At 37.7% G+C, this 18281-nt stretch overlaps 2 protein-coding genes across 4 annotated transcripts in view; one reads left to right on the plus strand and one right to left on the minus strand.

Annotated features, from left to right (window-relative positions):
- MOSPD2 (motile sperm domain containing 2) overlaps positions 1–197 on the minus strand; it is a 38159-nt gene extending 37962 nt beyond the window's left edge. Inside the window, exon 1 of one of the 2 annotated variants that reach the window (XM_075775697.1) lies at positions 5–197. In XM_075775697.1, the coding sequence (XP_075631812.1) occupies positions 5–13 (9 nt within the window). In that variant the 5' untranslated portion in view covers positions 14–197. The remainder of the gene's footprint in view (positions 1–4) is intronic. The other variant, XM_075775706.1, reaches the window with a different exon arrangement.
- Positions 198–289: 92 nt separating this feature from the next.
- On the plus strand, positions 290–15669 carry FANCB (FA complementation group B). Of its 2 annotated transcripts, none has more exons than XM_075775717.1 (9): positions 290–404; positions 1345–2375; positions 3358–3510; positions 4029–4121; positions 8252–8380; positions 9262–9428; positions 11449–11903; positions 12725–12962; positions 15213–15669. In XM_075775717.1, the coding sequence occupies exons 2-9, from the start codon at positions 1452–1454 to the stop codon at positions 15631–15633; spliced, it is 2580 nt and encodes an 859-aa protein (XP_075631832.1). In that variant the 5' UTR covers positions 290–404; positions 1345–1451; the 3' UTR covers positions 15634–15669. The 2 variants fall into 2 exon arrangements, with proteins under 2 accessions (XP_075631832.1, XP_075631840.1); XM_075775725.1 differs by lacking the exon at positions 290–404 and adding an exon at positions 418–783.
- Positions 15670–18281: the final 2612 nt, after the last annotated feature.

The raw sequence follows: 18281 nt of genomic DNA on the forward strand, positions 1-18281 counted from the left end.
TCACCTCAGCCATGATCCGGCGAAACCGCCCGCAACGGCCGCACAGCTACAGCAGGGTCCGCCAACGCGAGGGGCAGAGAGATAGGGATGGAGGCGTCGCCTGACCCCGGCGGAGCGCTGGGCGAGGGGGCGGGGACTGCCGGCCACCCGCCTCCCCCGCAGCAAGAGCGGAGGGGCCGGCGCGGCCAACCACCCCCCCACCGTCCTTCCGGCTCCGCCCCTTTCCCGGCGCCTAGTCCCTGACTCCGCCCCCGTACCAGCGCCGTTCGCGCCCTCTCCTCCGCTTCCCCTCCCGTCATGCTCTCTGTGGCGGGAGTTTCGGACCAGGAGGCCGCTCCTTTCCCTTCCTTCTTCCCCCCGCCTATCCCCAAGCTGGGGCGGGAGCGGGGTGGCTGTGGAGCCGGGTAAGGCCTTGCCGGCGCGGAGCCTGCCAGCGCTGTTCCTCTCTGGGCTGGCTCTCTCCGCAGGAGCTTGTTCGGGCCCGCGCCGCCTCTGCCGGGCCGGGTGGGGAGGGCGTTAATTGACTGTCAACGGCTTTCAGAGGCGGAAGCCGTGCCGGGGCCCGCTGCCGCCTCGGCCCTTGGGCCGCCGCCGCTGTGGGAGCCGCCCGGCGCGGGGAAGGGTGTGGGGAGGCCCGGCTGAGGCTGTGAGGGGCGCGGGGCTACTACTGCGGTGCCTCAGCTTCCCGGGCCCCCTCAGCCGGCCGAGGGGGGCTGCCCTGCCGGGAGCGTCTGAGCCTGGCGAGGGGCGTCGCTTCGGACCCCAGAAGTTGAGTGACGCTTGGTGAGGCGGCTGTCGTTCGCGCTGGGTCCCCGGGGTCTTCTCTGGGGGAGGGAGGGAGAGAGGGAGCCTTGGAGGCAAAACGACTGGGCTTCAGAGAATTTTTTCCTTAAAGAGACTTTATATTTTTTACAAGAGTTAATTATATTTATTAATAAAGTCTACACCTGAGGTAAGGCTCTTAAATTTGATAATTCAAAGCACCGTTGCTTTCCTGTCCACTGAGTATATTTGTGAAGCTGACGTCTTGAATTCAGTCACACAAAGAGTGTGTGTGGATTGGCTTGTTTTCTTTTAATTTATATTACGCTATGTAGTGCTTGATAAGCAGTGAATTCATGCTTTGGTAAATAAACACTAGAATACATTTCTGCAATATGTTTCTGTTACTTATGTCCTGCAGTACAAAGTTGCTGAAATTCATTTTGATCTGTGAGATTAAAGCACATACTGACCTCATATTCTCAAATTAGTCTGTCATTGCTTTGCAACGTATAGATTTTCTTAAGGATCAGTTCAGCAAGTCCCAGAACAATTTATCTTTTTTGTTCTTCAATTTTGTAGGTGGAAAACATCCAGATTGGTTAAAATTTCTGCAGAGAAATAATCCTGACAAAAATGGAGTTGCATACAGTTTTCTCGTAGAGGAATATACGTAAGGATAAATAAAGATGGAAGAACAATTCTTGTCCTACAATGGAGAAGTCCTTATATTTCATCTATCAAAAACAAAACTTGTGGAGGGAGCAGCTGATAAAACAACGAACTTATGTGTCAGAAGAATGGTATTCAATAGAGACACTAAGCTATTTGTTCAGAAATCTTCTGGAGTATTCAACATGCGTGCCAGTCACTTAAAAGTTGAAATAATTTGTTGTAGCTGCACAACGGATTCCAGAACAGGGATTATTCTTCCCTGCATTTTGATGAAAAAGAAAAAACGGAATAACGTTGTTAAATATCTTCTATTGTTGCTTCACAGCTCAAATCAATTTGAGCAGTCGTTTCATTTTAAATTGGATTATGAGATGAAAGAAGACATCAGGTTGTTTACTGGCCCTTCAGTCTTGTGGAGGCATGCCAGCAAGTTGTTCTACGTCTGTTCTGATACTTGCACAGTTCTAAGTGCTCCGGTGCAGCTTTCTTCTGTTGTGTGGACAGGTGAAATTGAGGATGAAGGCACTGTTGTCTTAGGGATAAGAACTGCTTGCATGCCAGAGAATGAAGATGAGGATGAGTTTTCCACTTCAGATAGAGCCATCTGGGGTAGAGAATTCTTTGGATACGCAGTTGAAACACAAAAATTGCTAACCGGCACATGCTTTATGCCTCATGCTTACAGCAGAGTGGTATCTTCTGTCTATGTCTGCAAGAATGAAATATTGAAAAAACAGCTCCGAATATCACTTGTCGCCATAACTCACAAGAATCAGCTTATTTGGTTCCAAGATGGTCTCCCTAAAGGTGTTTGTGAGCTTCCTTATGAGAAACCGTGTTCAGTAAAAACAGCTGTAACCAGTAGCAATGGTTTGCTATTTATTGTGTCTTTTGCCTCCGGAAATATCTGTGTTGTACAGAGGAGAGACAGCTTACAGGTATTTGTGGCTTTAAACAGCTCCCTTTTACTACTGTATCTTTCTTTTTCTGTATATATTGTCTAATTGGAAGTTTCTGCAACTGAAAAGCTACATGTTTAAGTTCTATAGATTTTTTTTTTTTTGGTTATTGTTTCTGTTGAAATACTGTCTAAATTATGAAATTGTTTTGCTTTCATTGCTTGCTTATGTATTTGAAAATAAACCCTGGATTCTATTATTTAAGTAACACATTTTATGAATTTGAGCCAAAATTTCTGCTGCTAATTGAAAACTTCCATAGTGTGAGAACTTGAAGTTGTAAGATAGTTAAGAGTGTGCCTACACAATTTGTATTAAAGTGAAAGTAAACTGATATCATTGCAAAGCCTAAACTTCTCATTGGAATTCAAAAGCCTTTTGAGTGTCACTTCCTAGTAACAAAAAGTATTGTTTCATGGAAAGAAGAAGAAGAGGCATCGCTTTTGTTTCCTAAACTCAGGAGAGACAAAGTTAACTGCTAGGGTTAACTGATAGGATCTGTCAAGAACATGTAAGTAACTTGGGAAGTGAAAATTTGTCCTGTTTAGATGTCAGCATTATTGTACCAATTTGTCTTTTCCTTTCAAACATATTTAAGTGTGCAACCCAACGAAGACATTTCTGAATGTCAAAGGTATAACATCTTTAACTGATCTGCAAGTATTACTGGTTCTAAATAAACGTTACAGCATTCAGCTGTTTTGAGTATGCTGAAAAGTTGTCATCATCATCTCTGCAACCTGTATTCTGGAAAGTGATCTTTAAAGACAAATGGCTAGTTTTTCCCCAAGTTATATAGGCTCTAAATGATGGAATAAGAGGGGGAGCTTGAAACTTGTTAAAATACTGTATTCCGCACACCTGAATAACACCTCTTTATAAAAAGCAAGCTTTGCCAAAACGAAATCTCAAATACCAGATTTATTCAAATGTATGTATTTTAAAACCTCTTCTACTGTAGGTGGCTTCCAAATGGCAAAAAGTTAAGTCTGTTCTGGTGGATGATTTTATTGGCTCTGGAAGTGAGCAACTGTTACTGCTTTTTAAGGATGATTCCAATACAGACGTGTTAAGTACATTCAAAATAACGGATCTTGGAGAGGTCAACTATGCAGTAAGTTCAGCTTGCCTTTTCTCAGCTACTCAGTCTGTGCTTGCTAAGTTAAGAGAACCTCAACAAATCATTAAAGTATTGGTGCAAAGTGAAATTGGTTATGTGCTGTGAAATGCCCTGAAGTTTGAGTACAATATTCCCCACTATAATCATAAGTTATCTGAAGAGATTATTCTATTTCCTTGATAGCATCAACATTCTTTTGGGAAATTAAACTAATACGGTTGAAAATGCTTCACATATGTAACAGGTTTGCTACAATGCTTACCTTTTGGCTAAGAACTCTTAATTAAAAAGGCCATAGTGGTGTTAATTATATTCTCATAATTGAGTCTTTCCATTATGTACTATCAAACTAATTGCTTTCGGAAGATAACATTTTTCTTTTAAAATGCATATTGTGATTCTGCTGCTTTTCTGTATTTTCCCCCAGATTTTTATAATGCTGTGTAATTACTTTCAGTTTTTTCATTAATTCTGGGGTTTATTTTGTTTGGGTGTTTTGGTTTTTTTTTTAGAGTGATATTAATTATAAACATGATGTTCCTACTGTAGAAGGCTTGCAAGAGAATGGTTTGCTGACTGTCCAAGCCCTTGAAACAAGATTACAGGTTTGTACTCAATAGTTTTGCCTCCATATTTTTTCCAAATTACTTTTCTGTATCATCACATTATCCAAATGGTGAGGTTAATGATACTGTTTTTTATTGGAGAAGTGGTTCAGAGAGTAGACAACATTAGACTCATAGAATGGTTTGGGTTGGAAGGGGCCTTAAAGATCATCAAGTTCCAACCCCCCCTGCCATGGGTAGAGACACCCTCCACTAGACCACCTTGCCCAAAGCCCCATCCAACCTGGCCTTAAACACTTCCAGGGATGGGGCCTCCACAACCTCTCTGGGCAACCCGTTCCAGTGCCTCACCACCCTCACAGTGAAGCATTTTTTCCTAATATTTAATCTAAATCTACTCTCCTTCAGCTTAGGACCATTACCACTTGTCCTATCACTACTTGCCCTTGTTTGTTTGCTAAGAGTGCTTTAAGTGTGAGATAAGACGTAATTATTCCCATCATTTCAGAATTCGTGAAAACTTAAGTAGGATATTGTGGCAGTTTTACCTTTAAAAATGAAGCAAATTAAATGGCAAAAGTTTAGTGCTGGAAGAAAAGAAGGACTATGACCCATTAGGAAAAGACTGAAAAAGATAAGACTTTTCTAGTTCTAATTACAAAAGAGATGTCTAAAGAAATTATACATCTTCCAAAAGATAAAAACTTGTTTGGAGAACACTGGACAAGAGGGTTGTTTTTTTTTTTCTTCCTGGAAAGCACAAGAAGGTCAAAGTTGGATTAATTTTGAGGGCCTCTTGAGGTCCCTTCCAATCCTGCATTTTTACAGTTCTTCAGTTTGCATGTTGGAGGCCTATTGGCTTTTACATGCCAATGGGCAAGCTTCCTTCCAAATGCATTTTTTTCTGGTTTTGGATTCTTTTGGGTAGTCATATATTTTAAAACTGATTTCTTTGCTGCTGCATTCTTTCCCTACTCATTACATTACTTTCCTCTCCTACAAAACAGAAACCACTTTCAATCTCTCTTATTTGTTGCTCATTCCACTATTATAACAAAGATTGTCCACCCTGCTATTGACAGCTATATGTTCTATGTAACTATGTTCTATGATATTGTTCTTTTAATACACTAACAGCTGTCTTTCAGCTGTATGGCTCTGTGACTGTGTTAAGATCAAATGAATAGTCTGTTTTGCACATTCTTCTGGTTCTGCTGGCAACAAGCTCACTGGATGTAGATTTCATGTATCCTCTGCTGATAAAGTTCTTACAGACACAGAATCTTTCTAAGACATTATTTTTTAATATATTAAGGTCTTTTTAATCTAATTTTCAAAGCACATGCTAGCGCAAGCATTGTAAGCAAGTTGAAAATCTTCCTATGTTTTAATGCTCTACATCTTTGACATTGTCATGATGAATTTGGAAGTAGGTAGAGATACTTCTTTCTAACCTTACTGTTACTTCCTTGTTGAGATCTCCATTGTTCTGTATGTTTCCCTGAACAGTGAAGTGCTCTTGCTGGTTTTTGTCATCTGATGATTGATTTGATGCAATAGTGCATGGATCCTGCTTAGCTTGGGAATTTCCAAAGGTTATTTTGCCTCTGAGTGGTTCCTCTTGATATTTATCATCAACATTCAGGTCTTCTAGCAATTTGCAATCAAATCATGTTTTGACAGTCTCTATGGAATCTCATCTTTTAGGGCAAAATGAAATAGCAGATGCAGCCCTTTTTCATACCTCTGTTGCTTACCTCTTCTTTTGCATCTGTGTAGCTGTTTTCTAGCCACGTGAGAACTTCAGCAGGACTGAATTATGATCTCTGCATATAAGTAGGCTGTATTTAAGTTATATACAGTAATACATATAAGTTGTATTTTGCAGGTAGTGAAATTGAAAAATGTATCAGTCTGTGCATTTTTTAAGTCTTCTATATTTATCTTGTAAACAGTCTTTTGGATCTGAATCCAGCCTTTCCTCCTCTGAAGACTTTTTTTTAATACTTGTTTTAGTATCTTCTGAAGAAGACTTCCTTTGGCAGAGTACTGCAGTTATATTACAACAGCTGAGGTTACAGGGTTTCTCATGGTTTTAGTTGGCTGTTCTGGCAGAAATACCACGAGTCAGAAATGTCTTTTTATGTCCACTGGCCTGTTCTCCCCCTAAGTACTTACCAGTTTTGTAAGGATTACAATGCCTATGATTAACTTGTTTCCTTTGACTTGTTTTGCCTGTTGTGGGGAAGGTATTTTTTAATCCTACTGCTGATTTATTGAATTGCTGCAGTGTCTACTTGTTTTGTCCTCATTCTGATAATGCTGATTTGGTGGCAGGTAGAAAGTTATTTAAGAAATGTTCTGTACATTCTATTTTTATTAGTATTTTTATGGTAAGATTTAAGTATTTATTTTTCTATCTGTTGCTGTAGATTGGCCCATTTTCTTTTTATGTTTTTTCTAAGGGATTTTAATCACTTGCAAAACATAGATCTAGTTATTTGCCATATGAGCAGCTTCAGCCTATAGATCTCTAAATTATGTTTCCCCTCTGGCTTTTTTGTCTCCTTTTTCCATTTTACCTTTGCTTTTCCCAATATTTTTTAGTCTTATCAATCATGAATCTTCCTTTCTACTTTCTTTCCTTTGCAAAAGCGCCACAGTTCTTGGCTTAGTAGTCTTAACTCTGTATGTATGGGTATTAATTTATTTATTTATGAATACTGCAACTTTAATTGCAATGTGTCAAAGCACTTGGCTGTTCTACTTACTACTCAGCCTCTGCCTTGATTTGATTTGCTTTTGACAGTGATTGATCTGTTCTGCTGTTCATGCTGGATTTACTCACAGCTGTGTTGTGTTCGACTGTGGACTGCCTTGGTTTTATGTTGATGTTTGTTCTCTATTTTAAGGTGATCTGGTTTTATTTTCTTAGTTTCACAGTGAAAAGTTTGTGACTTCTGCTGATGCATGTTGGTCAGTGCATCTCTGCATATGGCAGAAAGGATGTCCATGTCACTTGTTCCAGAGAGAGTTGATGGGGGGCACTACCCAGTCTTGGGTTTGCCGTGTGGTACATTTCAGGTCTCTTTCTTGTGTTGCTTTATGAGGAAAAAGGATTTGCAAAAGTCAGATTGGTCAGCAAGCATACATCAGTGAATCTTTTGCCATTTTAATTGCTTCTCAGTCTGTGCTTTCCCATTTGCTTTCTGTTCCTCAGTTGTTTATTCAGGAGTTACTCACCAGTGGGAGTAAGTAATGGTTTGGTATTCTCATGACCTCGATTAGGAAGGTATTATAGAAACATCTCTGTTCTAAACTCTTCCTTCTCCTGACCCAAGTCAGGCACTGGATTATTGCTTGGAATCTGGTACTTAACGATGCATGGTTTGATAGGTGGCAAATAATTTTTTTTTTTTACAGAACTTATCATATGATGAGTACTCCTTGCTCTGAATGCCCTCTGTCATTGCAGCTTGAGCAGTGGGCATTGCTTTGCTTACATGAAGTGCTTTTTATTCAGGCTTGTCAGTTGTTTATGATTGATCCTGAATTGTTTTTTTTTGTTTGTTTTGGGGTTTTGGGGGGGGGGGGGGGCGGAGTGAAGTTTGTTTTTGCATTCCAATGGTAAGCATTGTTCTCTCTTTGGCAGGATTGGACTTCTCAGGATCTTGCTTTCCAGAGAACAGCTTTTGTGGAGCTTTCTTAAAATCTTAGAAACTGATGCTGGCATGCCTTCTTTCCTGTTCCCTTTCCTTTTCCATTGAGATTGGCTTGCATGTATGTCTGTCTGTAAAACTGTCAACTCTTTAATATATTTACTTGACCAATAATCAATACAAGTCTTGAGAAGAAATCAAAACTAATATCTTCCAATGGAAGAGTGAAGCAGGAACAATAATGAAAGAGACAAATATGTACATAATTTGATAAAGTTAACCTTAGAAATTTATCTTAAACTCTAGGTTTAATATTAAGAGTTTAAGGCTTAGATTCATATTTTGGCAGCAAACATATTTTGGAAGCATTACTTGAGAAATGCCAAGATCTTGGTTTGTGATACTTGCATAAAAATGGAAAGCTGAAAGGATATCTTGGTAGCTTCAATATAATTTCTTACTTGCAGTAGACCTAAGCATAAGTCTAATGATCATTTTTATCTTTTACAGGCTGGTTGCACCTCTGTTCGAGAACTACAGCAGCATTTAAGACTCAAAAAGAGGGTTATTCTTGAATCTTGCAGAGCATTAATAGATCTTGTTGAAGAAAGAACCCATATTCTACCAACTGCAAAAAAGGTAAAATGCAGAAGAGTACAGATCACTTCTGAATTGTGCTGAGCCATTTGTAGAGGGTGCTTTCCTCAACCACTTGTTATTTTCACTGGCAGGGATTGCCACTATCAAAACTCATTAATCTGCTTTTTAATTCTGGTTTACTACCTTAATCTATCAGTGTAGGTAGATAAGAGTAAATTTAGTTGCCTTTACTTGAAATTGATTTGCACGATACCTCCTGACAACTGAGTTGTATGGAGGAGTAATCTCTAACAAAGAGTTAGTGACAAACAGTAAGGGGGAGTGTACAGTCTTAATTGGCACAGTTGCCTAGATATCGAATATCTGTCTGTGATCTGACACATTACAAAAAATGAGCTGTCATAGATCTGTGTAAGTAAAATTGATTTTATAATGGAGGCAGAGTGAACTGTGGGCTGAGAAGGTGGTGGAGGTTCGGAAAATGTTATCTTAATAAGTTGCTCAAAATAAGCCTCCTAATTTGTTTGAAATGGAGTTGATCTCGCTTTCAGTTAATGTTGTGGTCCCTTTCAAATCAGCCTGGTTTAGACAACAAAATTTCAAGCAATTAATGCAGTAATATAAAAAAATTCTAGTACCTTAAATCTTCTTTGGACAATTAATTGTATGGCAGTTCAAGATGTATACATGTGATGTTTACAAGCACAGAATGAGTTGTGCTTTTCACAATGCTACGTGTTTTAAGAAAATGCAATTCTGTCTTTTTAATCTATGGTAGAGAATAAACTAGTTTATATAGATTTCATTTTATGTGTCTTAAAAGCAATTCTGGCAATCATTTGTGGTAGAACACAAAGTAATGCAGTATAAAAATAACTAATATCTCCACTTAATTTATCTAAAAACCATTTTTCTGTAAGGAAGGTCTTGTGTCTCTATGGGATGATGTAGAAAATCCTCCTCATTCTCTTAGTAAAGAGACATCATTGGCGTCTAAAATCCCAGAGCACTTCATAGAGAAATTGTGGCTGCGTGTTGTGGGTGACAGCTTGGTAGTTGGAGTAAAACTGACTGAATCATTTTACTTGTAAGTATATAAATTTATCTAATAATTTCATTGAGTAGTTTTATTGAAACTGAATTTGCAGGTTAAGCTTTGCAGTAGCAAGAGTGGATTTTTGAGCTTTGAACTTTCTCATTTTGAACAGCTGTATGTAAAGTGTTTCGAGTGTGTAGCTTATAAAAAGTCTCCAGTAATGATGTGGCTACGACAACAGAGTTTTCTTTGACAAAAATTATGGTTGTTATAGACCATGTTGACATAGCTATGCTGACATCAGTATGTAGTGTAGGTAAAGCTCTGTCTTAGCTATACAGTTTCTGATGCCCTACTGTTAACATCTTGCCATTCCTAAAGAGTGATTTTTTTAAAGTGCAGAAGAAAACATTTTAAATTCTCTGATCAACTTCATAAATACTCCACTTTTGAATTGAACTATGCTACAGTCAAGTATCCAATCAAATAAGATTTTTGCTAAGCTTATGTATTGAGTAAATGATGTGGAACAATCAGCCATGCACTACTTTAACCTTCTTATTATTGCCTTTAAAAATATTTTTCTATGCTGTTCATTTTAATTGCTCAGTTCTAGTTGTAAATACTCCTTATGTCATTGCCCCCTTACAGGGAGGTAACTAATTTGGAACACAGTTGAAAAGAAAAACCACAGGATGACATGAAACAAATTTGTGATGTGCATTGTGTAATGTAAACTTTGGTGGAGTCAGAACTTACCTTTTGACCTATATTCCCACAAGCAGTGTAGCTGAGACTCTGTTAGGGTAAGCTTAAAGACTATTTATGCCACTGAAAATCATTCAAGTGGTTGTGAGGGAGCTGACCTGTTACGCCCTTTGGCTATTCCGCTGGAGCTGCGGGTATATTATTTCTCAACTGCCAGATTGCTATAACTTTACAAGAAAGTTGACCTCATCTTCTTGACAGCCTCTGTTAAGAGCCACTGAGGCAAGAGATTGTTTTTGCCTTTCTAGTGTTTATTCTTTTAGCTTTGATGATGATGACTTTGTTTTTGAAAATTAAATACTGAATTCCTGTATAGCTTCAGAAATACTCAGAAGATTTGGAGCCATTCTTTAAAAACCAACAGCGTTATTGCCCTGTCGCCCATTTTTATAGTTGAGAAAAGATCTGTGATGATGAAGTCATTTGTCAAGGGTTACCTGGTAGGCTAGCAGCAGAACCTAGCTCTTCTGGGCTGCAGTTCAGTACTATATAAACCACCTGTGGGTTTGGGGAAAAGGTCTTGTTTTGTCTCCACCCCCAACACTGTAAGTCTTTATTGATTATTTTTCTGCTTCCTACTAATGCAAGATTGCAGTGATGTTTTAGATTGCATTGTGAGGTGGTGATAATTCTCTGCACAGAAAATTAGACATTTGTAAGACTTTCAGATGTCAGTGACATCTTGAGACTGAATTGACTGACAGCATAAAATATTAATTTAGAAAGGATCTGAAATAGTAATATTAGGATTTCATTGAAAGAACCCTGTGTGGAATAAAGTACTTCGTACATTTCAGGAAATTACTGCATGTTTAAGGTAATAGTATTTTAAACCTTTTATTTTACTCTCTACATTCAATTTTATTTGAATATCTATAAAACAATATAGAACATCAGAAGAGCTTTTAGTCCTCAAAGATAGCAGAATTGATTCTTTCTGGGTTTTTTATTAAAAGAAAGTTAAATCTTTAAAAATGTCAGAGAATTATCTGCATGGGTTATGTGGAATTTTCAACGTTTTCTGGGTGAATTAGACATCCACATTCTTTCAGTTGAAATGAGACATCTACCTCCTAGAAGCTCTTAGAAAATTCAGTACATGTTTTGAAAATCTTAATACTAAGCTTAGATAAAATAGTCATTTGAAGGACTTACAATCTTTGCACAATCTGTGACTTAACCTGGAATGATATTGGAGTTTGTGGTAGTCTTAAATGTTTGTATATATCTGCAAAGTTCTGGTTATTTGTCAGAAGGCAAAATACACACTGGGAGTGCAGTCATCTTGTATGGATTTTCACAGGTCCCTGAGTGATGTCAGTTTATCTTTAGTGATGGATCAAGACTTTTCTTTGATTTCTCCGATTATCAAGTGTCGAAATAAAATCATTAAGCTGAACAAAGCCTTCTCAGCATTGTCTGTATCCTCATGCCAAATTGAGCCTCCTCCAAAAAAGATGAAATTGGACTTGCATAGCAAGAATGATCTGAAAAAAGAGTTTCCTAAGAGATGTTCGAGAGTTCGGCTGGATGGAGCAAAGACAGTCATTGCTGTTACCAACCTTTCACCATTATTGGCATTTCGTCGTGTATGTTGCATAGTTCTTCTACATGCAAAGAAACAAAACCGTCAGAATGATAGTTTACAGGAGAGCAAGAAGATTACTGTGCTCTGTGGAAAAATTTTATTAAATCTGGAAGATATATCAAATGAAAAATATTCAGTAAAGATGCTAAGGGATAATAATTACTTTACAGGTAAATGGATTGATATAATTCGGATTCATAAATATATGATTGATTCTTCTGTTTACTCTAAGTGATGCCAAGCTAAGTTTTCAAGATGTAATCACATCTGTCTCTGAACGCAAACTGCATAGACCTGTTGTGAATTAAAAGCAGGGTGAAATACAAGATGGAACAAGATGGAAAAAGCGTTAAGTGAGTTGCTGTAAGGCTTTGTGCTAGCATTGGTGCTGAAGTGTATCTGGAAAGGTTAATTTTGAAGATAAGTCTGAGTACAGAATGCTGAAGCCTGCATTTTTTCTATAAATAACATATTTACTTTTGATTAGATATGTACATTTTTTTCTGACATAGTATTACCTCTTAAATAATACCAAAGTAATTGAAGCTTTTCCTCATCTACATGTCTATTAAGGTCATTTATTTTCCTTTCTTTTAATATTCCTGATTGAATGGATTTTGAACCGAGCTTCCGCTCATGTAGCGAAATGTCCTTTTGATTGTTTGCAGTGAATTTTAATTTCTTTCTTCCTTTAATGCAGCATCATTGGCTAAAGCCAACATGTCATCCTGCTATCACAGGAGACTTTTTTTGGCAAAGTGACTTTTCTCTTTAGAGCTTTCCCTTTATAGGTGGGGCTATCAGCTATATTGCTTGACAGAAGTAGGTATAAGAATTTATGTGAGAAGAAAATTCCCAAAGAATCCCTGAATGCAGGTGCAGAATCTTAAAGTAAAACTGAGAGTGCGAACCAAATATCTAAGCACGTTTAATGCATGCAACATGATGAAAATATTTAGGTCAAATATCGTTTTACTGTATTTTCTTGCAGGTTCCTTGGAAGATATAGTTGCTGTCCTTGCAGTATCTGTCAGATTCTCCTTTCAGATTATGTCTTCTGACTGCACACTGACTCCAGTAAATTCATGGTTACTGGGAGAAATGGAGTGCATACCATTTAAGGAATGCCATGATAACATATTCTGTCATAAAGCAGGAAATGTGTATGGTACAGTTTTTAACTGGACCCTGAAAAATCCATTTGAAGGAGTTCTAACCGTATTTTGCAGGTAAAATTGCTGAAAAAGTGTAGAGTGTATTTATCTTTAATACACATTTTATCTTTATGCTATTTCTTACTGGTACCATAAACAAGGGCCAAAATTGTAACCAGTATGATTCTAATATGATGATATGATAACCATCAGCAATAACAGAATTATTTTCAAATCAGAACTATGGCAGAACCTGAAATGCATTGTTTATTTTTGTCTAGGCTAGAACATTGAATTACAAATAAGTCTAGTCTCCATTAATATCTGCTTGGTACTGTTTCTTTTGTTCACTTCATTGCATCATAACTTTATATTAATTTTTCTTATAGTATTCTTAGTATAATATATATTTTTTTCTTCAACATTTGTTGATTTAAAAATATAATCTTTAAGGGGATGTTAAAAAAAAAAACAACAACAACAAACCCTAAGTTACACTAAATTTAAATTAATTTCTGTGTCATTCTGTAGTTAGTACTGCAACATAAATTTAGTCTAATTTTGTACATGTTTCTGATATATTTATTTCCTATCTTCCATGACTTTGAAAAGGAAATGATCTGAAGAGTCTCAGTTATTTCCTTTTCTTATGTAGATTCTTCGACAAATGTCTATAAAATTTCCTGAACCAGGCTAAACAAGTTAGTAATACTGCCATAATTTATGATTTAGCTGGATAAGGCTCACAACATAAAAAGTACTTCTCAAGTATTGAGAAATGTTGCCTGTCCTGAAGCATTCAAGCTGGGGAAGAAAAAAAAAAAAAAAAAAAAAGGGGTATATCTCTTAAGAGTCTCTAATTTATAGTGAGGTACAATCTTTTACTCAAATTAGGAGTCAATTTCCTTCTTTTAGGACAAGGGGTAATGGGTTTAAGCTAAAGGAGGGTAGATTTAGATTAGATGTTAGAAAGAAATTCTTCACTGTGAGGGTGGTGAGGCACTGGAACAGGTTGCCCAGAGAGGTTGTGGATGCCCCATCCCTGGAAGTGTTCAAGGCCAGGTTGGATGGGGCTTTGGGCAGCCTGGTCTAGTGGAGGGTGTCCCTGCCCATGGCAGGGCGTGTTGGAACTAGATGGTCTTTGAGGTCCCTTCCAACTCAAACCATTCTATGATTCTATGATTCTTCTATGTAAAAGGAAAGGCTGAAGTATTTAAGAAATCAATCATTAAAATTTTAAGCTTCAAGACTTTTGGTTCCTTTTGAAAAGTTGGTTACTTGATACTATTCACTTTTGATCCAATTTTGCATTAATAGTTAGTGAGCTGCATGTTTATGGTGTAACTATGATTGTATTTTCTGTATCTTTTTTTTTTCCCCATCTTTGGATTGATCTATCCACCTAGGATATTTCTGTGATAGGTGGGAGCTACAGACTAAATTTTTTCACAGCCTTTCAGAACCAAAATAAATTATCTAAGATAACGATGTTAAGATAATGAAATTGAAGTAGAAATACTTTAAGTAAAAATGCCTTTCTGATTTGTGTGAGAAAACTAGTTACTTAAAGATGCTTGTGGGGTTTTTGGTTGTTTTTTGTTTGGTTTTGGTGGGTTGGAGGTTTTTTTTTCCTCGGATTTTCAGGTGTTTTTTCCATCAAAAGACATCTTCCAAGGCGTTTATCTGGCCAAACACTGGAAATAAGACTTTGGGCAAACTCTATATTGCTCTTAGAATCACAAGTGTGTCACTGTGTCATATATGCTACACTGGTATCCAGGAGAGTAGGTTCCCTGATGATTGTTTTTCAGTGATTTTGAATGTCTGATTTTTAAGTGCAACTTTCCCTCTCCAATGACCATTTAAAAAAGACAAGCTGCGGGCCACCTAATAGCCATGCTGTACATACCTATTGATAGTGACAATCTATGAAAATAAGTGACTTTTCTGCCCCTAAATGTAGACCAGACAACATGTTTCCTTTGTGCTATTACATGTGACCTTCAATGAATTGCTTCTTAAAGAAACAAGTGATGCATATGTAACCCTAATCAGGAACATATATTTTAGCATAGAATATTTATGTTGCAGAAGTTTGCTTAGTGTCAATTGTTTTGATGTACAGTGGCCAGTGTGCGCGCCAGTAGAAAGTCCTTGTTTACTCTTATATGTACAGTACACATAACAGTTAAAGCTATAATCAGCCTAAGTTTTCCCTGTTTGATATCAAGCAGCTTTGTTTTATTTTCCACTATAGAATTTATAGTAAGTAGCTTTAACAGTGACAATAACAATAATCATCATCATCATCATCTTATTTTACAGAAATCTGACTGTCTTGTTCCAGTGCCTTCATAGCCTTACTAGATTTCTCCCACCAAGGTGCGATGTAAAACTCCTGAGATCTGGAAGCAAAGGTGTACTTACTGAACAGTTAGCACTGGCTTTGGAAAAAGAAATTCTCACCTTGAGGAGTTCTTTCTTCTCAAAAGAAAGTACAGCTGAAAACAGTCTGACATGGGGGAATGAGCCTGGCAAGAAAATCAGTGATTCTCCTGTGGCTTCTTTACTGGACAGTGAGGAAGGAGTTCAGCAATTCAGAAAGAAGCTTCAGAATGAACGGGAAGAGTGTATGCTAAGTATGAATCAAACAATGAATGGTGCCCTTTACCAGAAAATTGCTTTGAAAATAGCAGAAGCTCAGCTGAGTTCCGATATGATTGTGTGGAGACTGATCAAGTCCTAGAAACTATTCACTAAATTTATTTTGAATAAAGTTTTATCAAAATTATACTATTAAATAATATTTACATTTTCATGAGTACTTATATTACTTTTTATTCTACAGCTCAGGTATTTCTACAGATGAATACTGATTTTTTGTTTGATGACTTGGAGCTGGTTTGGCAAGACTTTAATATTAACAGTAGCTGAGGTTTGAGAGGTCTGTTCCCACCTGGAATCTAGTGGTAGGGCTAATCTCATTGGTAAATGCTGGAGGAAACTGTCCTTCCTTGGATGTTAACCTGGCTTCAATGTCAGAAGCTTTGTTTGTTGTTTCCCTGGGTCATAAATGATTGGTGATACTAGCTGCTCAGTGCTATCAAGTATTTTTTAAACAATGGGCAACTCTTTGCCTATTCTTCCCTTCTCTGGTTTGAACGAGATATCACCTATGCATCCAAGAAGAGAACTGCCTGTGATTGTACAGGTACTACTTGCTGAAGTAGTTATTTTTTAATAATTTTTTTCCCACCATTTTTCAGCTTCATGAGTGGCAGAAAGCTTAGAAAAAAACCCAAATCACAATATTTTGCTTCTTTTTGTCTCTGCTTTAAGTAAGCAAAACATTCCTTGTGTTTGTCACCATTTTTCTAAAGTTGTCAAAATTTTGCTTTTCAGTTTTCCTGTAAACGAAGTTTTAGTAGTTAACATCTGCAGCATGCACAAGTTTGGTAGCGAGAATGGAAGATATTTATTGACTCAAAGGAACACTGACACTTCAGAAAAATTCTGTATCTTTTTCTCATCAGAAAGTTCAACTTCTGTATGTATGTCCTCCAGAAGCGTTAGAGCGGTGGTGTTTTTCAGTCTGAGGCATCTTCTGATATTGACAACAGGAGTAAACCAATGTGCATTTGAAGGCAAAATGCTAGCTAAAAAACCAGTGAGAGAGCACTGTGCTTTATAAGTTCAACCTAGTTTAGTGATGTAGTCTCACTTCTGAGATACTCAAAGTATTAAATGTCTCTATATAGAAGGGAAATCTCGCATGAAGATGTCAAGAATGCTTTAAGAAATTCTTATGGGTATTTTAAACTCATTATTTACTGAATGAGAAAGAATTGTTAAAAAAAACCTTTCTTTGTTAACCCACAGTTCTGTTCAGCCAAAGCTTAGGAGCTCATTGTCAGGGCTTGGCAGCCAGTTGTCACTGGAATTTCCAGAAGAAAGTTCCTGATTATAAACGCTTAAATGAAGCAAAAAATGTCAAAGTGCAATCCTGTAGCTTGCAGCTAAGGCCAAGACCTTGGTAAACTAGCTGAGCAGAAACTTTGAGCTACAAAGCTACTATTCAGCTTGGGGCACTTGAAGGAGTTTATGCAAAGCAGTGTAAACAGTCCAGCAGTTGATTTTTATTAGCACTACTATAGCAGCCTGGTGGCATGTAACAAACAGTCATGCATGTCTGTCTTTAAAGAGAAACTTCCACTTGTGTTTGCATCCCTTTATTGATCTAGTAGAGTGGGACAAATGAAGCGAAACTGCTAAGGACAGAAGTTTCTTGTTTCTAATTCCATGGAGTTGTTACTTAGCATTATTTAAAAGCAGCAAACAGAAATCACAGGAGTATGCAAGTGTAATTAGTAGACTAGAATAATAACACATACAACATGTTCCTACTAAAGAGTCTTTCCAGAGGCATGAATGCTTAGTTTGCAGATCATCAGATGAGATCATTAAAAGCTTTCCTAACAGCTCTAAGATTCCTGGGAGTAGTTCTTCAACTGACTAGTAATGTATAATGACATGGCACAACTTTCAGTAGGAGTGATGCAATTGGTAGGTGTGTTGCATATGCAAGTGCATTGCATATGCACTTTTATCTGCCAAAATTGAAAGGTCTGCTGGAAATACTTGGAAGGTTTATGCTGGTATGGGTTTTTTTGGCCAGGATTCATGAAAAAACGGAGCAGATTTTAACAAAAGTTCAGGCTCTCTAGAATCTTATCTTCAAGTGGCAGCAACAGGAATTTTGTTTAGAGATAGTTGCTTTCCTAAATTTGCCTTTCAGAAGTAAAAGCAGCTAAAAGTGTTAGCTTTCAGTTTATTTGGTCTGTCATGATGGTTAATATCAGCACGTGCTGGTGTCCAAATGGAGAGTCCAAATTACACTGACTAGGAAAACGTTAGGTTGGTTCACTGTGTTTCTGTTGGAGTCTCATTTTCTGGACTTCCAAGAAAGTCTTGGAAGTGTGTTCTGCAAGTTCTTTTTTTGGGCAAATCATTTAAGAAATGAAATCAGTGGCAGCAGCAGTCCTAGTTACTGGGGATTGGTACTGCCGAGAAATAACTGATAAAATAGTTGGATGCTTGATTCTGTAAATTCCCTTATCCATGATAGCAGATCAAGTTGGGAGGAATACAGATCACAACCAACAGAGGGCTTTTTTGTAAATGAAGCTGTTACTAATAGCAGATAACTATTCACACAACACATTCACTTACACACAATTACTCTGTAGGAGCAACAAGTGGGAAGCCAATCCCAACCCCTGGGACCTCCAGGTCCCAGGTAGGTAGTTTAGAAAGTCCTTCAAAGAACCCTTTGCTTCATCAGGTGTGTATCTGCAATTCTGTAGTTTTTTGTCTGCATATAGCAACCACTACCTG

The sequence above is a fragment of the Balearica regulorum genome, chromosome 1 (assembly GCF_011004875.1).
Source record: "Balearica regulorum gibbericeps isolate bBalReg1 chromosome 1, bBalReg1.pri, whole genome shotgun sequence".
In the NCBI taxonomy this organism is placed as follows: domain Eukaryota; kingdom Metazoa; phylum Chordata; class Aves; order Gruiformes; family Gruidae; genus Balearica; species Balearica regulorum.